Genomic DNA, 13,582 nt, shown 5'->3' on the forward strand with positions numbered 1-13,582 from the left:
TAAGGACTCAGTTATGGTTCAGTGCCATGTATACCTGCTTGCTGCCATGTTCCTGCTGTAATGGTGATGGACTCTAACCCTCTGGACCTGTAAGACCCCAACAAACTCTTTCTTCTATAACCTGCCTTGGTCATGGAACTCTGTCACAATAGAACAGGAAGAAATTTTGCTTTGGAACATATTTGAGTAGAACCCGAAGATTAAGAATACATAGAAAATGCCAACTATATAGTATTATTTTAAGTCTATGCAAACTCTCATCATTACATTCTTCAAAAATCTCCATATATATGATAGAAGCCAAGTGAATTTAAAGTCAAGAAGTAATAATGTCATTCAAAGTAACTGCCTTCTAACTTCATATCTGCCTGGCTATATACTAGATTACTTCTATTTTTAAAACTGGGTTTATATCAGGAGTGAAAATCAAACCCTAATGAAAAGAGAACAGAGAACAATAGTTTAGAAAAAGTAAACTTCACAGCAGAGTTAATTGGGAAAAATTTAATAAGCATCAAATCCACTATACATTGATAAAGCAATACTGAAATTGTGAAATTTTAAATATTGTTTTCTCAAAAAAAAAAAAAAAAAAAAACTTAGTGATTTCTTTTTCCTGGGACATGTGGAGACAGAACTAAGCACTCACGTGGCCAGTCCAGCTTTAGTTAACAATAATGTCTAAATAGTTGTTCCCATTTCATCTCTACAGTAAGGTAGATTGTGAACTGTTTGTATCTCTGAATCTCAGCACAGATTGCATGAGACAATTTAGAGGAATGTCAAATATTTGATGTGCAAACTCAAAAAGCTTTACGTTGGAATTTTGTTTTGTTCAGCTTTACTTACTTGAGGATACAACAAGTATTTTCTTTCCTAATTCCTTTGAAAAATATTTCTGCAGTAAAACTTGTTTCTTCTTTACTGGGTTTTATAACTGGGTTGTTTCTGAGAAAGACTATCAGCTTTGTGGTTGGTTTTCTACTTGGTAAAAATCTATCAAAAACATCCTACTATATTTGTAAAGAAAGAGTTGTTTGTTAAAGGCTGTAGGATCAGGAAAGAAATCGTACTTCTTAGCTGTCTAAGCACAAACACTCAGAGTTAGCCGACTCAGGTGACTCCATTGTGTTCAGCTGTCCTGTACAAATGAACAAATGTCTACTTCTGTTGCTTCCAGGCTACTGGGAAGCAGAAAAAGCTGCACTGCAGTAGTTTGCTGGTCCAATTTTAAGAGTCCAAGGTCCTTTTTATGAATTCGGCCCATTGATATCCACGTCCCAGACAAAATCAGTTCAAAAGACGGAAATCAGGGCAAAGACTCCATACAACAAAGCACAGGGATATGCCACTAAAAGTTGTTGTCCGTCCATAGCTAATGCAGAAATAAAAATTTTGGAAGCAGAAAAACTACACCATCCAATAATTGTGGCAGTGAGAAGAATTCCTACCATTCCTCTGTAACAGGAAAAAAAGAGGAAAATGAGAAAGATTAGATATTAAAAACCAAACCAAATCAAACCAATCCAAAACTACGCACTACTCTAAGGCAACAAAGTTTTAATGCATGGTTTTACAGAAGAAAGCACAAATTGCAGGGCTTAACATACCTATGGAACAATAGATAAGCCTCAAGACATTTTTAAATCCACATACAGACAAACAAGACTATTTTATCAAATACCTAGTGACTTCAAGAATGTTCAATGATTTAATGAAAGCAGTATAATTCTTTTGCTCCTTTACGCTGTTTCCCAGCTTCAGCATTACTGGCCCTTGGGTTAAGCTTTGCTGAAGGGCCAGTGCTTCTGCACTATTCGGATGCTCACAGCTTTCAGGACCTCTCTCGACGTATGCATACCAGCATTCCTGTTCCCCACAACTACATATGTATTTACTAATCATATGTTTTCAACAAGCCCAACTCCTCAAGATTGATATAACCAGAGTATAAAACATAATTTTAATATGGATGAGCTGATCTTTTTCCATGTATTATTTAATGATCACAAATATTCACTTCATTATTGCTATGGTTTCAATAAACAGTGAACTAGTAAAACTCTTGATCAAAGGTAAAACTGAGATTGTATAGAAAACTTCAAATCTCATTTTCATTGCTCTTCACACAAAATGCACATAGCACAGTTTGAATCTTCATGAGTGGTAGCTTGACTATGCTTGGCTCAAGGAGTGGCAACATTAGAAGGTATGGCCTTGTTGGAGGAAGTATGTCACTGTGGGGGTGGGATTTGAGACCCTCTTCCTAGCTGCCTGGAAACCAATTTTCTCCTGGCTGCAGTTGGATCAAAATACAGAACTCTCAGCTCCTTCTCTAGCACCATGTCTGCCTGGATGCAGTCATGCTTTCTACCATGATGATAATGGACTGAACTTCTAAACCAGTAAGCCAGCCCCAAATTAAATGTTGTCCTTTATAAGAGTTGTCTTGGTCATGGTGTCTCTGCACAGCAATGGAAACCCTAAGACAAATGAGGGACAACGTATGTCTGCTGAATCAGGGCTTTATCTCCAACTGAAGGTGAAGTACATTTTATTACACAGAACTGGCCAACTAAATCTGAGTTTAAGATTGGTACTTACTGTAAAGAAAATACCACTGCAAAGCTGGACAGCAGGATCATGGGAAGAAGACAATATCCCAGGACACTTGCCACACAACCAAATGAGACACCTGTCATACTCATTAAATTTAACAAACAAAACATTCCTAAACATCCAATTGCACTGATCCCATATACATAGCCAAACTGAATTTTGCCAGCCTATGGGAAAAGAGAAGAAAATAGTTGTTAAAGACAAGAAAGTGTCATTTGGGCCCTATTTCACATAAAATGACACATGCATAAAATACTCAATTCAAAAGCATCAAAATCTACAGAAGTGCTGCAAAAGGAGACAAAGCCCTTCGTTCACACCCTTCTTCTGTTTTAATGAAAATTCTGATCACACCTTTTCTCTTCCTTAATTAAAATATATTCTGATCACGCCTTTTCTCTATCCCAATCCTCAAACAGTCTCCTTATCTCCTTATCCACAAAACTCCCATTTCCTATTTTGTAAATCTCTTTAAAACAACAACCAAACGAATATACATCACACAAAACCACAAAACAAAACCTCCTAGCAAAGCTGTATACGACAAAAAGACAAAAAAATCTCCAAAATACCACTGAGTTCCTTGTGTTAGCTATCTACTCCTGGGCAGAGGCATATCCTGAAGCATGGTTAATATACACAGTGAGGCTTCATTGCAAAAGGCTAAATTTTTCCTTTGCAAGTGGGTACTAATTGCAAACAGTTGTTGATCAGGAGTGGCATCTGTGTCCACTTCTCCCTCAGTGCTAGGAGCCTGCTGTCTTGCTTAAACTTGTGCAGACTCTGACTTCAAACTCTTAACTTTGATGTACCACTCCCCAAAACAGGTATCTGTTGTATTTCTTGGTAGCATTTGAGCTTGGTATACAACTGATCAAATAGGGGGAGGAAAAAAAACAAAAAAAAAAAACAAAAACAAACAAACAAACAAACAAAACCTAGAAAAAGTGGGAAGCCAGAACACAGGGAAGAGGGTGAGAAAGCCAGGTGAATATAACGGGAAGGAACTTTTTTCTCTTGTTTTTCCAAATCTATGCTGGATTCTACAGTCCTTTGATTAAAAACAAAAGCACACCTGTTGGAACTTGTGTTCTTATAAAAGATTTAGTTAGACAAAGTGGCAAAAACGTTTAATCTAAGCACTCTGGAAGCAGAGGCAGGCAGAGATCTGAGTTCAAGGTCAACCTGATCTACATAAGTGAGTTCTAGACAAGGCTACACAAGTGAGATCTGTCCTTAAAAACAAAACACTCTCATGAAAACAAGTCTACGGAGAAATCCAAAAGGGAATTGCAAAGATGAGACCTTTGTCACATAGACTAAGTCTTGAGAATACCTCTATAGACTGTGGTAACGTCTGTGAAGCATTTGCTGGACTTAGGTTTACTTGTAAATACCTGATATAGGCTGTGGCCCTTTGAGGAAGCTTAGTACCCTCACTGAGAAGGGAATTAACTGAGCAACAAACAATGAATTCTACTTTGCACAGTGTTCATAGTTTTACAACTCTCAGAGCATGTCCTGGTTTGCTTTTTCTTTTGTTTTGAGACAAAGCTCTCATTCTAATCCAGACTTGTCTTAAAGTCAGAGTAATCCTCCTGCCTCATCCTCACAAATGTTGATATTATAGGTCTAAGCCTCCATGCCCAGCCTCTAGTCTGGGTGGTGGCACATCAAAACAATTGTTAGGCCAGTTGGCAGCACAGGCTATTATCCCGAAGAGGGAACTGCAGGACTGAACTACCAGGTCAGGGCCAAGCGGGAGGGAGTGTGGAAGCTCAGGTCTTCTGGCTACAGAGAGCATTTTCTTTCAAGTACATTACTTATCTTTTGTAATTCAGACTGAGAGAAAACAAATAGTGACTTTGTCTTTCAATATACTTTAATATTTCTGGAGAACTGAGAGGTGGAGACAAAAACTTGTCATTCTTTAATATTTTAATTCATTAGACATTAAAATGTACAGGGAAGCTATACAATGAAATGGTGTCCAAGGGCTAGCCATTTGAAATAGTTAATTTTAAATCTGACATAACCTAGAATTATCCAAGAAGAGTCTCAATGAGCTACTTCTAAACACATCTGTGAGGGAAGGTCTAGATTAGGCTAGCCTATGGACACTTTTTTAGGGGAAGTGTCTAGATTAGGCTATCCTCTGGACATGTTTATGAGGAAATATCTAGATCAGGCTATCCTGTGGACATATTTATGGGGACTATCTGGATCAGGCTAGCCTATAGACCTATTTGTGGGGCATTATCTAGATATGGTTAGTTAGTGGACATGTGTGTGTGTGGGGGGGGGCTGTCTAGATCAGCTAGCCTGTGAAATGTTTGTAGGGGATTGTTCTTGAATACAGTGATATGGAAGAAGATTGTCACATTCCCTGGGTTTATGTTCTGAAATGTGTTAAAATCTAAGTGGCTGGCATGATTGCATTCATTTCTGTCTGCTCGTGACTGTGGATGCAATAGACTAAAGCTTTTGACATCTTGACATCAGGCAGTGATGGGTGTTCCATAACTGTGATTGTGTTAAAATAACCATTTCTTCTTTAGGGTTCCTCAACCCCATCTCCTCTGGGTATTTATCACAGCAACATAAGAAAAACTAGGACAAGATTAAATAAATAAAACCACAATCTCTAATTTTTAAAAGTACAAGACAATAAAAAAATTGCCAATTTTCTAAAATTAAGAAATTCTGATGTTCATTTTTTTCTTATTTTGTACTATTACACACACACACACACACACACACACACAAACACGTGCACGCACGCACACACAGCATCTCAATATACAGTCTAGACTGGCCTAGAAATCACTCTTCCTGCTTCAGTCTCCTAAGGCTCTGATTAAGCTGTGATATTTTGTTGTTGTTTTGTCTCCTACATCTGGCTCAAGAAATTAGATTTTACATGATGTTTACTATTGATGGAGAAATAAGGATTAAGCATAAATTCAAAAAACCCTAAAATCTGTTAAAGACTCCAAATGTCTTGGAGTGGAGTATTTAAAATCCTGCTCTCATTTTACCCAACAACTAATAACTTACCAGCAACAGTGTGGCCCCAAAGGCAAGGCAGAACACCACTGGCCCTGCCAAGTCGGTCTCATTCATGATGCTGCCATCAGCTGCCCTCAGGGGGTGTAGCACCGTTAGCGTTTTTTGCCAGATGTGGTCAAAATTGATACCCAACTCTAAAATAGTAAGAAAATAAGGAAGTCAGTTAGAATTTATGATATGCCTTTAGCAGTTTATGTAAATTTACTTAAAAATTTTACATTTGAAAGTCCATTACTCCACAGAATGAGAGACCAATTCCTTCCATTTCAAAATAGTTTTCAGCAATGGACACTCTTGTTACAAATTTTTGGATTTGTAGTGTTTCCAGAATCAGTGCCTGAACAGAACACAAAGCTAAACAGGGCTCAGCAATGGTCAGTGATGCTTTACTGGGTCCTCATAACCATTTTACAGGGTGGGCTTTGGCCAATGTCTAACCTCTGTGTTAGAAGGGATATGGAGATGAAAAAGATCCATCTCTAACTCATACTCAAGTAAAAGAACACCTGGACGTGGCTAACATAAAGAGAATGATTCTTTAGGAATATCCATGTACCCCATGAAATTAAATGTAATTACTACATGCATTTGTGTTCAGATTTCTGGAATATTATTTGAGAGCCACCATGTTTTTTTAAGCAATCAATAGTTTATTTCCACACAGATCTATAAATACCATGTTATTTGCTTTCACATCTTCCATAGGCAGAATTTAATTAATAATCTGAAATAAACATAGATGTTTACACTGTCATATTTAAATATTACATGCTCAAAGAAATGGTCCCTTCTGGCCCAATATAAACTCTCTTCTAAATAGTCACTGACCAAATGCTACCTACTGTACTTTCATAAGAAAGGACAACATCTCCACTAGGATTTGTTTTTACCAACCAGTTGGACACTAGAGCATATGCTGAGCACCCCAGTCTCAAAATACAAAATCTGAAATGCTCTGAAATTCAAAGCTTTAAAACCAATTTAATATTCAAAACACTTTAAGCTAAGTATGATGGCTCATACCTACAATCCTAGCATTTGTAAGGCTGAGACAGAAGGAATGCTTCAAGTTTGAGGTCATCCTGGGTTTTATAGCAAGATCCTGTCTCAAGGGAAAAACAACGGGGGGGTGGGTAGCATTTCACACTTTCCAATTAAGGATGCTTGCTAAACTAGTGAATTCTATAAAAATATTTGAACATTCAAACTACATTAAAATTGAAAACATTTCTGGCTTTATGCTTTCAGACATGGTCTTCAACCTATACCATTCCATCCTACCTTCTAACAAAGGGGGCTCCTCCTCAAAGCTGTCTCCGTAGTATGACTGAGGTGTAGTTGAAGGATAGGCCTGAGTTGGCTGGTAAATCTGCCCAGTGTATGTCTGCTGTGGCTGCATCATGTCTGGAGGGACAAATCGGCCTTGCTGCGAGTAGTCACAGCCAGCATACTGCCTGTAAATCAAGGACATTGTAAATTTTATTCTTTATATTTCAACCAATTGACAAGTTGTTATTCCTTGGATGCATTTTTTTCCCTTGACAGCTACAGAGTACTTAGTCCGTTCCAAACCTCTTTATAAGATATCCACAAAGAAAAGATGCTGACACCATGCTGACAGGCCGACAGTCTACAGTGAAATAGATGTTCTTAGAGGAGCCTCCTGTTGCTGCCAGGTTACACGTCTGCATACACACAAATTCACTTCCACGCTTTAAACATCAGGAGACCAACAAATAAAATCTTACGTCAGGACTGTTTTCTCCTCCTAGTGACACAGAATGAATGTTTCAAAATATCCTGAAATAAGTATATGCTGAAGATAATAAAGGAAGTTTGGGGATGACAGACTTGACTATAATTTCCAAAGTTTGACTACCAATTGACTCATTCACACGTCATAGTTTAGTAGTTTGCAGATGAGAAGGCCTTGGTAAGAAATATCAATTTTTAAACTGGGGTGGGGGCTGGGGAGGGAGAGCAAGAGAGAGGGCAATCAAGATTGTTCTTTGTGACAGCTTCCTGAATATAAAATGTTCTTGGTGCCAAATAACACTAGGCTGTGGATGGGCCATCTACATCAGTCTCCCACCATTTAAGGCTCAGAGACTCCACAGAAGTGGGAACTGGAAGCATGTAGGAGCCAGGGAGGGAGGAGAGCTACGCAATGCTGACTTCTAGATGTGGCTGGCTGCTGCACACACAAGCTGATAGCATCTGTGCTCACCTTAACAAGCGTGCACAAGACCAAGCCAGTCAAAATGTATACCATGGCTTCGGGAGGGGCCAAGGCCCCACCCTAATAGGAAAGCTACTGGAGCAAACAGTTGCTGAGGGAAGAGTCATTTTTGTTTTTCAGGATACAGCCAGCAGGTAAGTTGGTCAAGTCCTAGCATATGGTCACAAACCCATGTAGAGAAGGCATACTAATTAGACTCAGGATGTTATTAATAACCATAAAAAAGGGGACATGAAGTTGGACGGGAGATGACTCGAAGGCACAAGGAGCTGGAGAGAGGTAGTGAATAGAGGATTAATACACTCTGTATACATGTAACAAAACTTTCAAAGAATAAAATGTTAACATTTAAAAATCAACTGGCTAACTCTAAAATAAATTAATACAATATGGAAATATTTAACTACTGCAAATGTCCTAAATACTCCCTTTCAATGTTATTATGTGCAAAGCACTATTTTGTAAGAGTTTAATGTGAATTGTCTATTACTAACTACAATCCCAAGAAATGGGTCTATTGCCTTCATTATAAGGATACATAAAATCAAATTTGGGTTAAAATAATTTGCCACTGTGGTGCCAGGATTCAAAACTAGGCAATTAAATTCCAGTGATCATCAACTTTTAATAACTAATAAGTGTTTCAAAATCCTTCTTTACACAGATGGCTTCAAAATTATATACGGTATCTGCAGATTCCTAGCTTTTCTGGAACACAGACATGCAGATTTTTTATGTGCATACCCACTTACACAAGAACCATCAGGATCAGCTAGTTGAGCAAGGATAACAATCTCCTTTCCTGATTTAGGATAATATGCTGTTGTGTTGATCTGTTAGCATTTAACAGAGTCCATGACATCACAAGAATATCTCCATACAGAGTTTCTACAAGCTGATTAAATAGTTTATTCTTGAGGAGAAAGCAGGAAGAGAAGAAGGAATACAAAAGAAACCAGAAAGAATAGTATAGATACAAGTTCTAAAACACTCTAGTCTTACAGCCCCTTTGTAGTCTTAAAAATCTACTGGAAATCCAAAGTATTTTATGAGTTATTAACTATCAATATTTATCAATGAAATTCAGTTTTTAAAAATTAATTCATTTGAAGTAACTTGAAACATATTACATTTTATGAAAGAACTATTTACAAAAAATTACTAAGAACAATTAAATTATATAGCTAGATTTCTTTAATCTACTTTTGCATTCTGTGTATTGTAATTTACTGTTACTGTGTTAAAGTGTTTGAAGAAAATCTAGTGTTGCAGACTAGGTATGGTTGGAAAACTGAGTATTATAATATCCTTTTCAGTCTTGTAAAGAAAAAAAGTATGAGACAAAATCCCTTTGTAGCTCTGACTGATCTGGAGGTCACTATGGAGACCAGGCTCGCTTTGAACATATAGATCCACCTGCATCTTAGGTGCTAGTGCTACAGGTGTACACCAACATACCTGGCCATGAGTATTTTTAATGTTATATTTAAACTCAAAACAAAATGGTTATTTTTTAAAAATTCAATATGCAACGCGAACTGAAACAGCATCAATGAACTTTATATGTCCTAGTTACATTAAAATATATTTGTCTTGAACTTTTAAAATGGGTTACATTTCTTACATATAATTTTGTAATACTACTTGCCACTTAAAAGTATTAGTTTTATATGTATCATATTCTAAACATTAGAAAATCAAACTTGTTAAAATTGTTCCTAATTTCATCAGGGGAAAAATGTTTGTTTGCTAGGAAGCTATTGATGATGAACAACGGTTTTCAAAAATCCTCATTTTTGTCTGAAAACTTGAAGCTGGTTACCGGTGATAAATAGTAGCAGCTGTTTTTCTTGACATAAAAAGTTCACTAATATTTAAAAGTTATCTGTAAAATACTGAATTCTAACTAATCACAGTAAGTTCATTCTTTTAAATAAATAGTCTCCATGAAAAGTCAGCGGCTCAGCTAGCAACTTAAGCACGTGTATCTTCCTAGAGACAGTGTAATTTCAGTATGGAAGAGATCTGTTGTGTGACACAGAACATTAAAACGATGTGTATTAAAATGTCAGGACTGAATTAACAGTCACAATTCTTCATGCATCAGTGGGGGAATCCTTAAATGAAATCACCTTACTCCACCTTCCCATGTATATAGCAACAACAAATACATTAGTTCCCTGATTCAGACTCAAGGACCAGACCTTGTTTTTCCAACATAACATACTTGCAAATGTTAACATACTTGAAAAGCACAGAATGTATTTTTGAATTTCGAAGTTCTCTAAAAAATACCTTAAGGATCGTGAAGCATCTTGGAGTGAATGCCACTGATTACAAGCTAGAGGTACTGTAAGCAACAACACCTTCAAGGATGGGACTGTCATCCCCTCTTCCAAATGCAGTGTGAAAAAGACTTTATGGGATTTTGCTACTTCACTGTCCTGCGAGGACCTGTTCTGAAAATTTGAGTCACTGTTGGTTGCAAACCAAACTATGTTGTGGCATGCATAATTTTTCCAGCAATACTTTCATAGCAAACAAGTAGCATATGCTACGTCAACACTGTCATAAGCTCTGTGTATCAACAGCAAAGATAAAATCTCAATATAGGTTTTCTACTTATGGTCATAAAAATATTTCATAAAATGTTATCAGATAAGTTAAAGGTAAAAATGTAACAGCTCTCAGATTCTTAAAAATAAGTGACTGGTATTACTATATATTTTAGGGTATATCTAGAAAATGATGTGGTATCAACCCAGATGACGTGGTCAAATACCAGAAAGAGGAACCCATAAAATGTTAAAGGCTAACCTCACAGGGCAACATTAAAACAGTAAGGCAGTAAGTCAAACTTTAAGGCAATCCAGATATTAAACTATATGAACCTAGATTTTTCCTAATGACTAAAGTTATCACTGACTTTTGTTAAGTTAGCAAAGCCAATAAAATTCAAGTTGGTAAGCTGAGATAATATTTAACATATAATTAGGTGGCAGATCTACTTGCTGGCACATTTAGAAGCAAATGAATCTAATTTTTTCACATAGCTTGTAAATCTCACAAGTATTGTTGCTACTACATCAGACCTTTTGCTTTTTCAAGTATAATTCATAAACCTGTATGCATGCTAGCTGATAGCCATGATATGTAAAATATCTCCACCAGTGTGAAGCAATGCTTGCTACTCACTATATGACTTGGTTAGAATAGAAGCAGGTGAATACTCAGCACCAAGGTTTGTATGTAACAGCTACACTGGAAAATCAAAGTCACATAATTGTTGGTATAAGGAGGGGACAAGTCACACATTTAAGTTACAAAAACATGGTCAGGATATAAAACTGGAAAAAACTTGGCCTGGGAAATTACATTCTAAATAGAAAAACTTCTAATTATTTTAAAGAGAAAAGATTATTTGGACAAAAGAAGGCCAACATACAGTGTGAGGCTCTTCAAAATTTCTGTTGTTTAGGGATTTTCCAGATGGAATCTGATCACACATTTATTTACTTCCAAGTACACAGAACTCTCACTAAAATATGTATTTTGATAAGTGAAAGGAACTCTTTCCGTATGATTTTTAATCCTGCCCAACTGACTAATTCAGAATGAACTGTTACTAGTATATGGTTGAGAAGAGAAAAAAATCTAATCCAAAGGGGATATTTTTATATACTCACTTCTTTCATCAACAGATTAAATTGGAAGATATATCTATCTATGCCTCGAATTAAGTAGATTCAAATAATCTATGGGTTATAAAAAAATAGCCTTAATTTTCTTTGTGCTTAGAAAAACTCTTCCACGTCATTTACATATACTGATGTAAGCATATTTCAGTAGTGCCTGTATTTCACTGACTGACTGAACTCACAGCTTTCCCTTGCTCTCATCCCGGAACAGTCTTTTATGAAATCTGAATTCAAGATCTATAGGTGTACACAAACGACATCTAAATTGTACCAAGTTATGTGCCCGCTAATATACGTATATGAGAACATCCATGCATTTCTGGAAAACGGACCCACCGTTTCGGTAAGATTCTCAGAAAGATTAAAAACCATCATGAAACTCCTTCATTCAAGAGAGTGACCACTAAGATTTATCCCATCATTCTAAGAGACTAAAGACATAACGTGTAAAAGAGACTGGCTGAAAACTTTCAAAGTACCCCAAACACTAGATAATTATAGATGATCTTATTTTTTCTAACAGTTCAGACCCTAAGGTTTTTGAATTCTCTCCTTCAGCCCCAAACTGATAACTTCTCTAGTACTAACCACAATACTTCAGTATGCGGAGTAATAAAGATTATCAATGGTCCTATCAGTCACCAGATGACTCATAATGGGGAGCTTACATAGTTAACCCACGTCACGAAGCTCTTTTAATATCTGCTGATTTGAAAGTCTGAAAGTCAGACTTACCTATTAAATAAGCTATCAAATCATTTTTCATTTTTAGTGAATAAACAGCCTTATATTCTAGGTAGGTGAAGCACCCATCCAGACTACTTGTAGATATTATCTCAACAAGGTACTCCTCCTTTTTTGGCACATTAGAAGATTTTTCTTTTTCAGAAAATAAATCATAAATAGGGTTAACACCTTCCAACTGAAACCAAATATCTTATCTCTCTAGACCAATAAAAATGACACTAAATCACATTCCTGAATAGGAATAAGTTCATATATTCATTTTTTTAAAAGCCAGAGCCAAACATCCTGAATGCATTCGTTCGTGAATTATAGAGTAAGTAGGTTGACAAAGTTGAAAAGTTACTTGCTATAGGGTCCTCCACTTCCTCCATAGTCATAGGACTGCTGAGATTGCTCGTCGATGCTGTAACTTGTCTGGAAGAAATCGCTGTTTAAGTTATCAAAGCCTGACATTGCAAACGATCTGCAACAGAAGAGAGATGGCAAACACTGTTTACACTCAAGGTTCTACTTGACTCGCCTGTGGTTCTTTGCCTAAGCAAACACCGTCAGACGGGAACGCATTTCTGTAACCGCAATCGGCATCTGGAGGTGGTCTTGGGATGGGGGTGGGGAGCTGAGGTCCGAGAAGACCTTTGGACATTGGAGAGCAGATAGGCCTGAGGTAGAGGCGAGGTCGTGCTTAGGCGCCGCTTCACCTAGATATAAACTAGGGGCCGCGCAGCACAGGGTCTTGAGAGGGAGTGAGGGGTTTGAGGGAAAGACCACAGCCCGCGCAGACAGACCAGGTAGCCGACCCATACAACTGCTGCCAGAAGCCGAAAGGGCAACATGGGTCCCAGACACTCACCAAACGCTTCGGCAGCGGCGGCTGGAGCTCCAGGGGCCCCTGGTAACCCCCTAAACTCAGTTACAGACCCGGCAGGAGCCTTGTTGCTACGTGTCACAGGCCGAGGAACTGCTTCCGGGACACGCACGTCCGCGCAGGCGTGTTAGCAGGTTTTGCGCAGCTGAGTTTAGTGGAACTCCTTAGGGGTGTGCGTGTTTGGCGGGTGGGGGCGGGACTTACAGTGAGCAGTCTTGACTGATTCGTCCTCTGGCGGACCAATAGGAAACAGGAAAAACTGCTTCCGGCAACTGGGTCGCAGTGGAGGCGGGAGTGCGCAAGCGGCTTAGTGGCCGGTTGCTAGTTCAGAGTTTTTCTTCTAGG

At 37.8% G+C, this 13,582-nt stretch overlaps 1 protein-coding gene across 1 annotated transcript; it reads right to left on the reverse strand.

The window, feature by feature from the left end:
- Window positions 1-461: 461 nt before the first annotated feature.
- Window positions 462-13,372, reverse strand: Yipf5 (Yip1 domain family member 5). The gene is made up of 6 exons (XM_028777902.1): window positions 13,223-13,372; window positions 12,716-12,835; window positions 6,970-7,142; window positions 5,677-5,822; window positions 2,605-2,786; window positions 462-1,458 (listed from the first exon to the last, which is right to left on the reverse strand). The coding sequence occupies exons 2-6, from the start codon at window positions 12,823-12,825 to the stop codon at window positions 1,296-1,298; spliced, it is 774 nt and encodes a 257-aa protein (XP_028633735.1). The 5' UTR covers window positions 12,826-12,835; window positions 13,223-13,372; the 3' UTR covers window positions 462-1,295.
- Window positions 13,373-13,582: the final 210 nt, after the last annotated feature.

This window comes from Grammomys surdaster, unplaced genomic scaffold (assembly GCF_004785775.1).
Source record: "Grammomys surdaster isolate TR1022 unplaced genomic scaffold, NIH_TR_1.0 317, whole genome shotgun sequence".
Classification (NCBI taxonomy): Eukaryota; Metazoa; Chordata; class Mammalia; order Rodentia; family Muridae; genus Grammomys; species Grammomys surdaster.

Excerpts from the sequence above, each read along its gene's own strand:
- Yipf5 (XM_028777902.1), bottom strand. The coding sequence starts at position 12,825 with ATGTCAGGCTTTGATAACTTAAACAGCGATTTCTTCCAGACAAGTTAC. Across the intron at positions 5,823-6,969 it reads GGAGCCCCCTTTGTTAGAAG|AGTTGGGTATCAATTTTGAC; the intron begins GTAGGATGGAAT and ends TTACTATTTTAG. Across the intron at positions 1,459-2,604 it reads GCAGTGGTATTTTCTTTACA|AGGAATGGTAGGAATTCTTC; the intron begins GTAAGTACCAAT and ends TTCCTGTTACAG.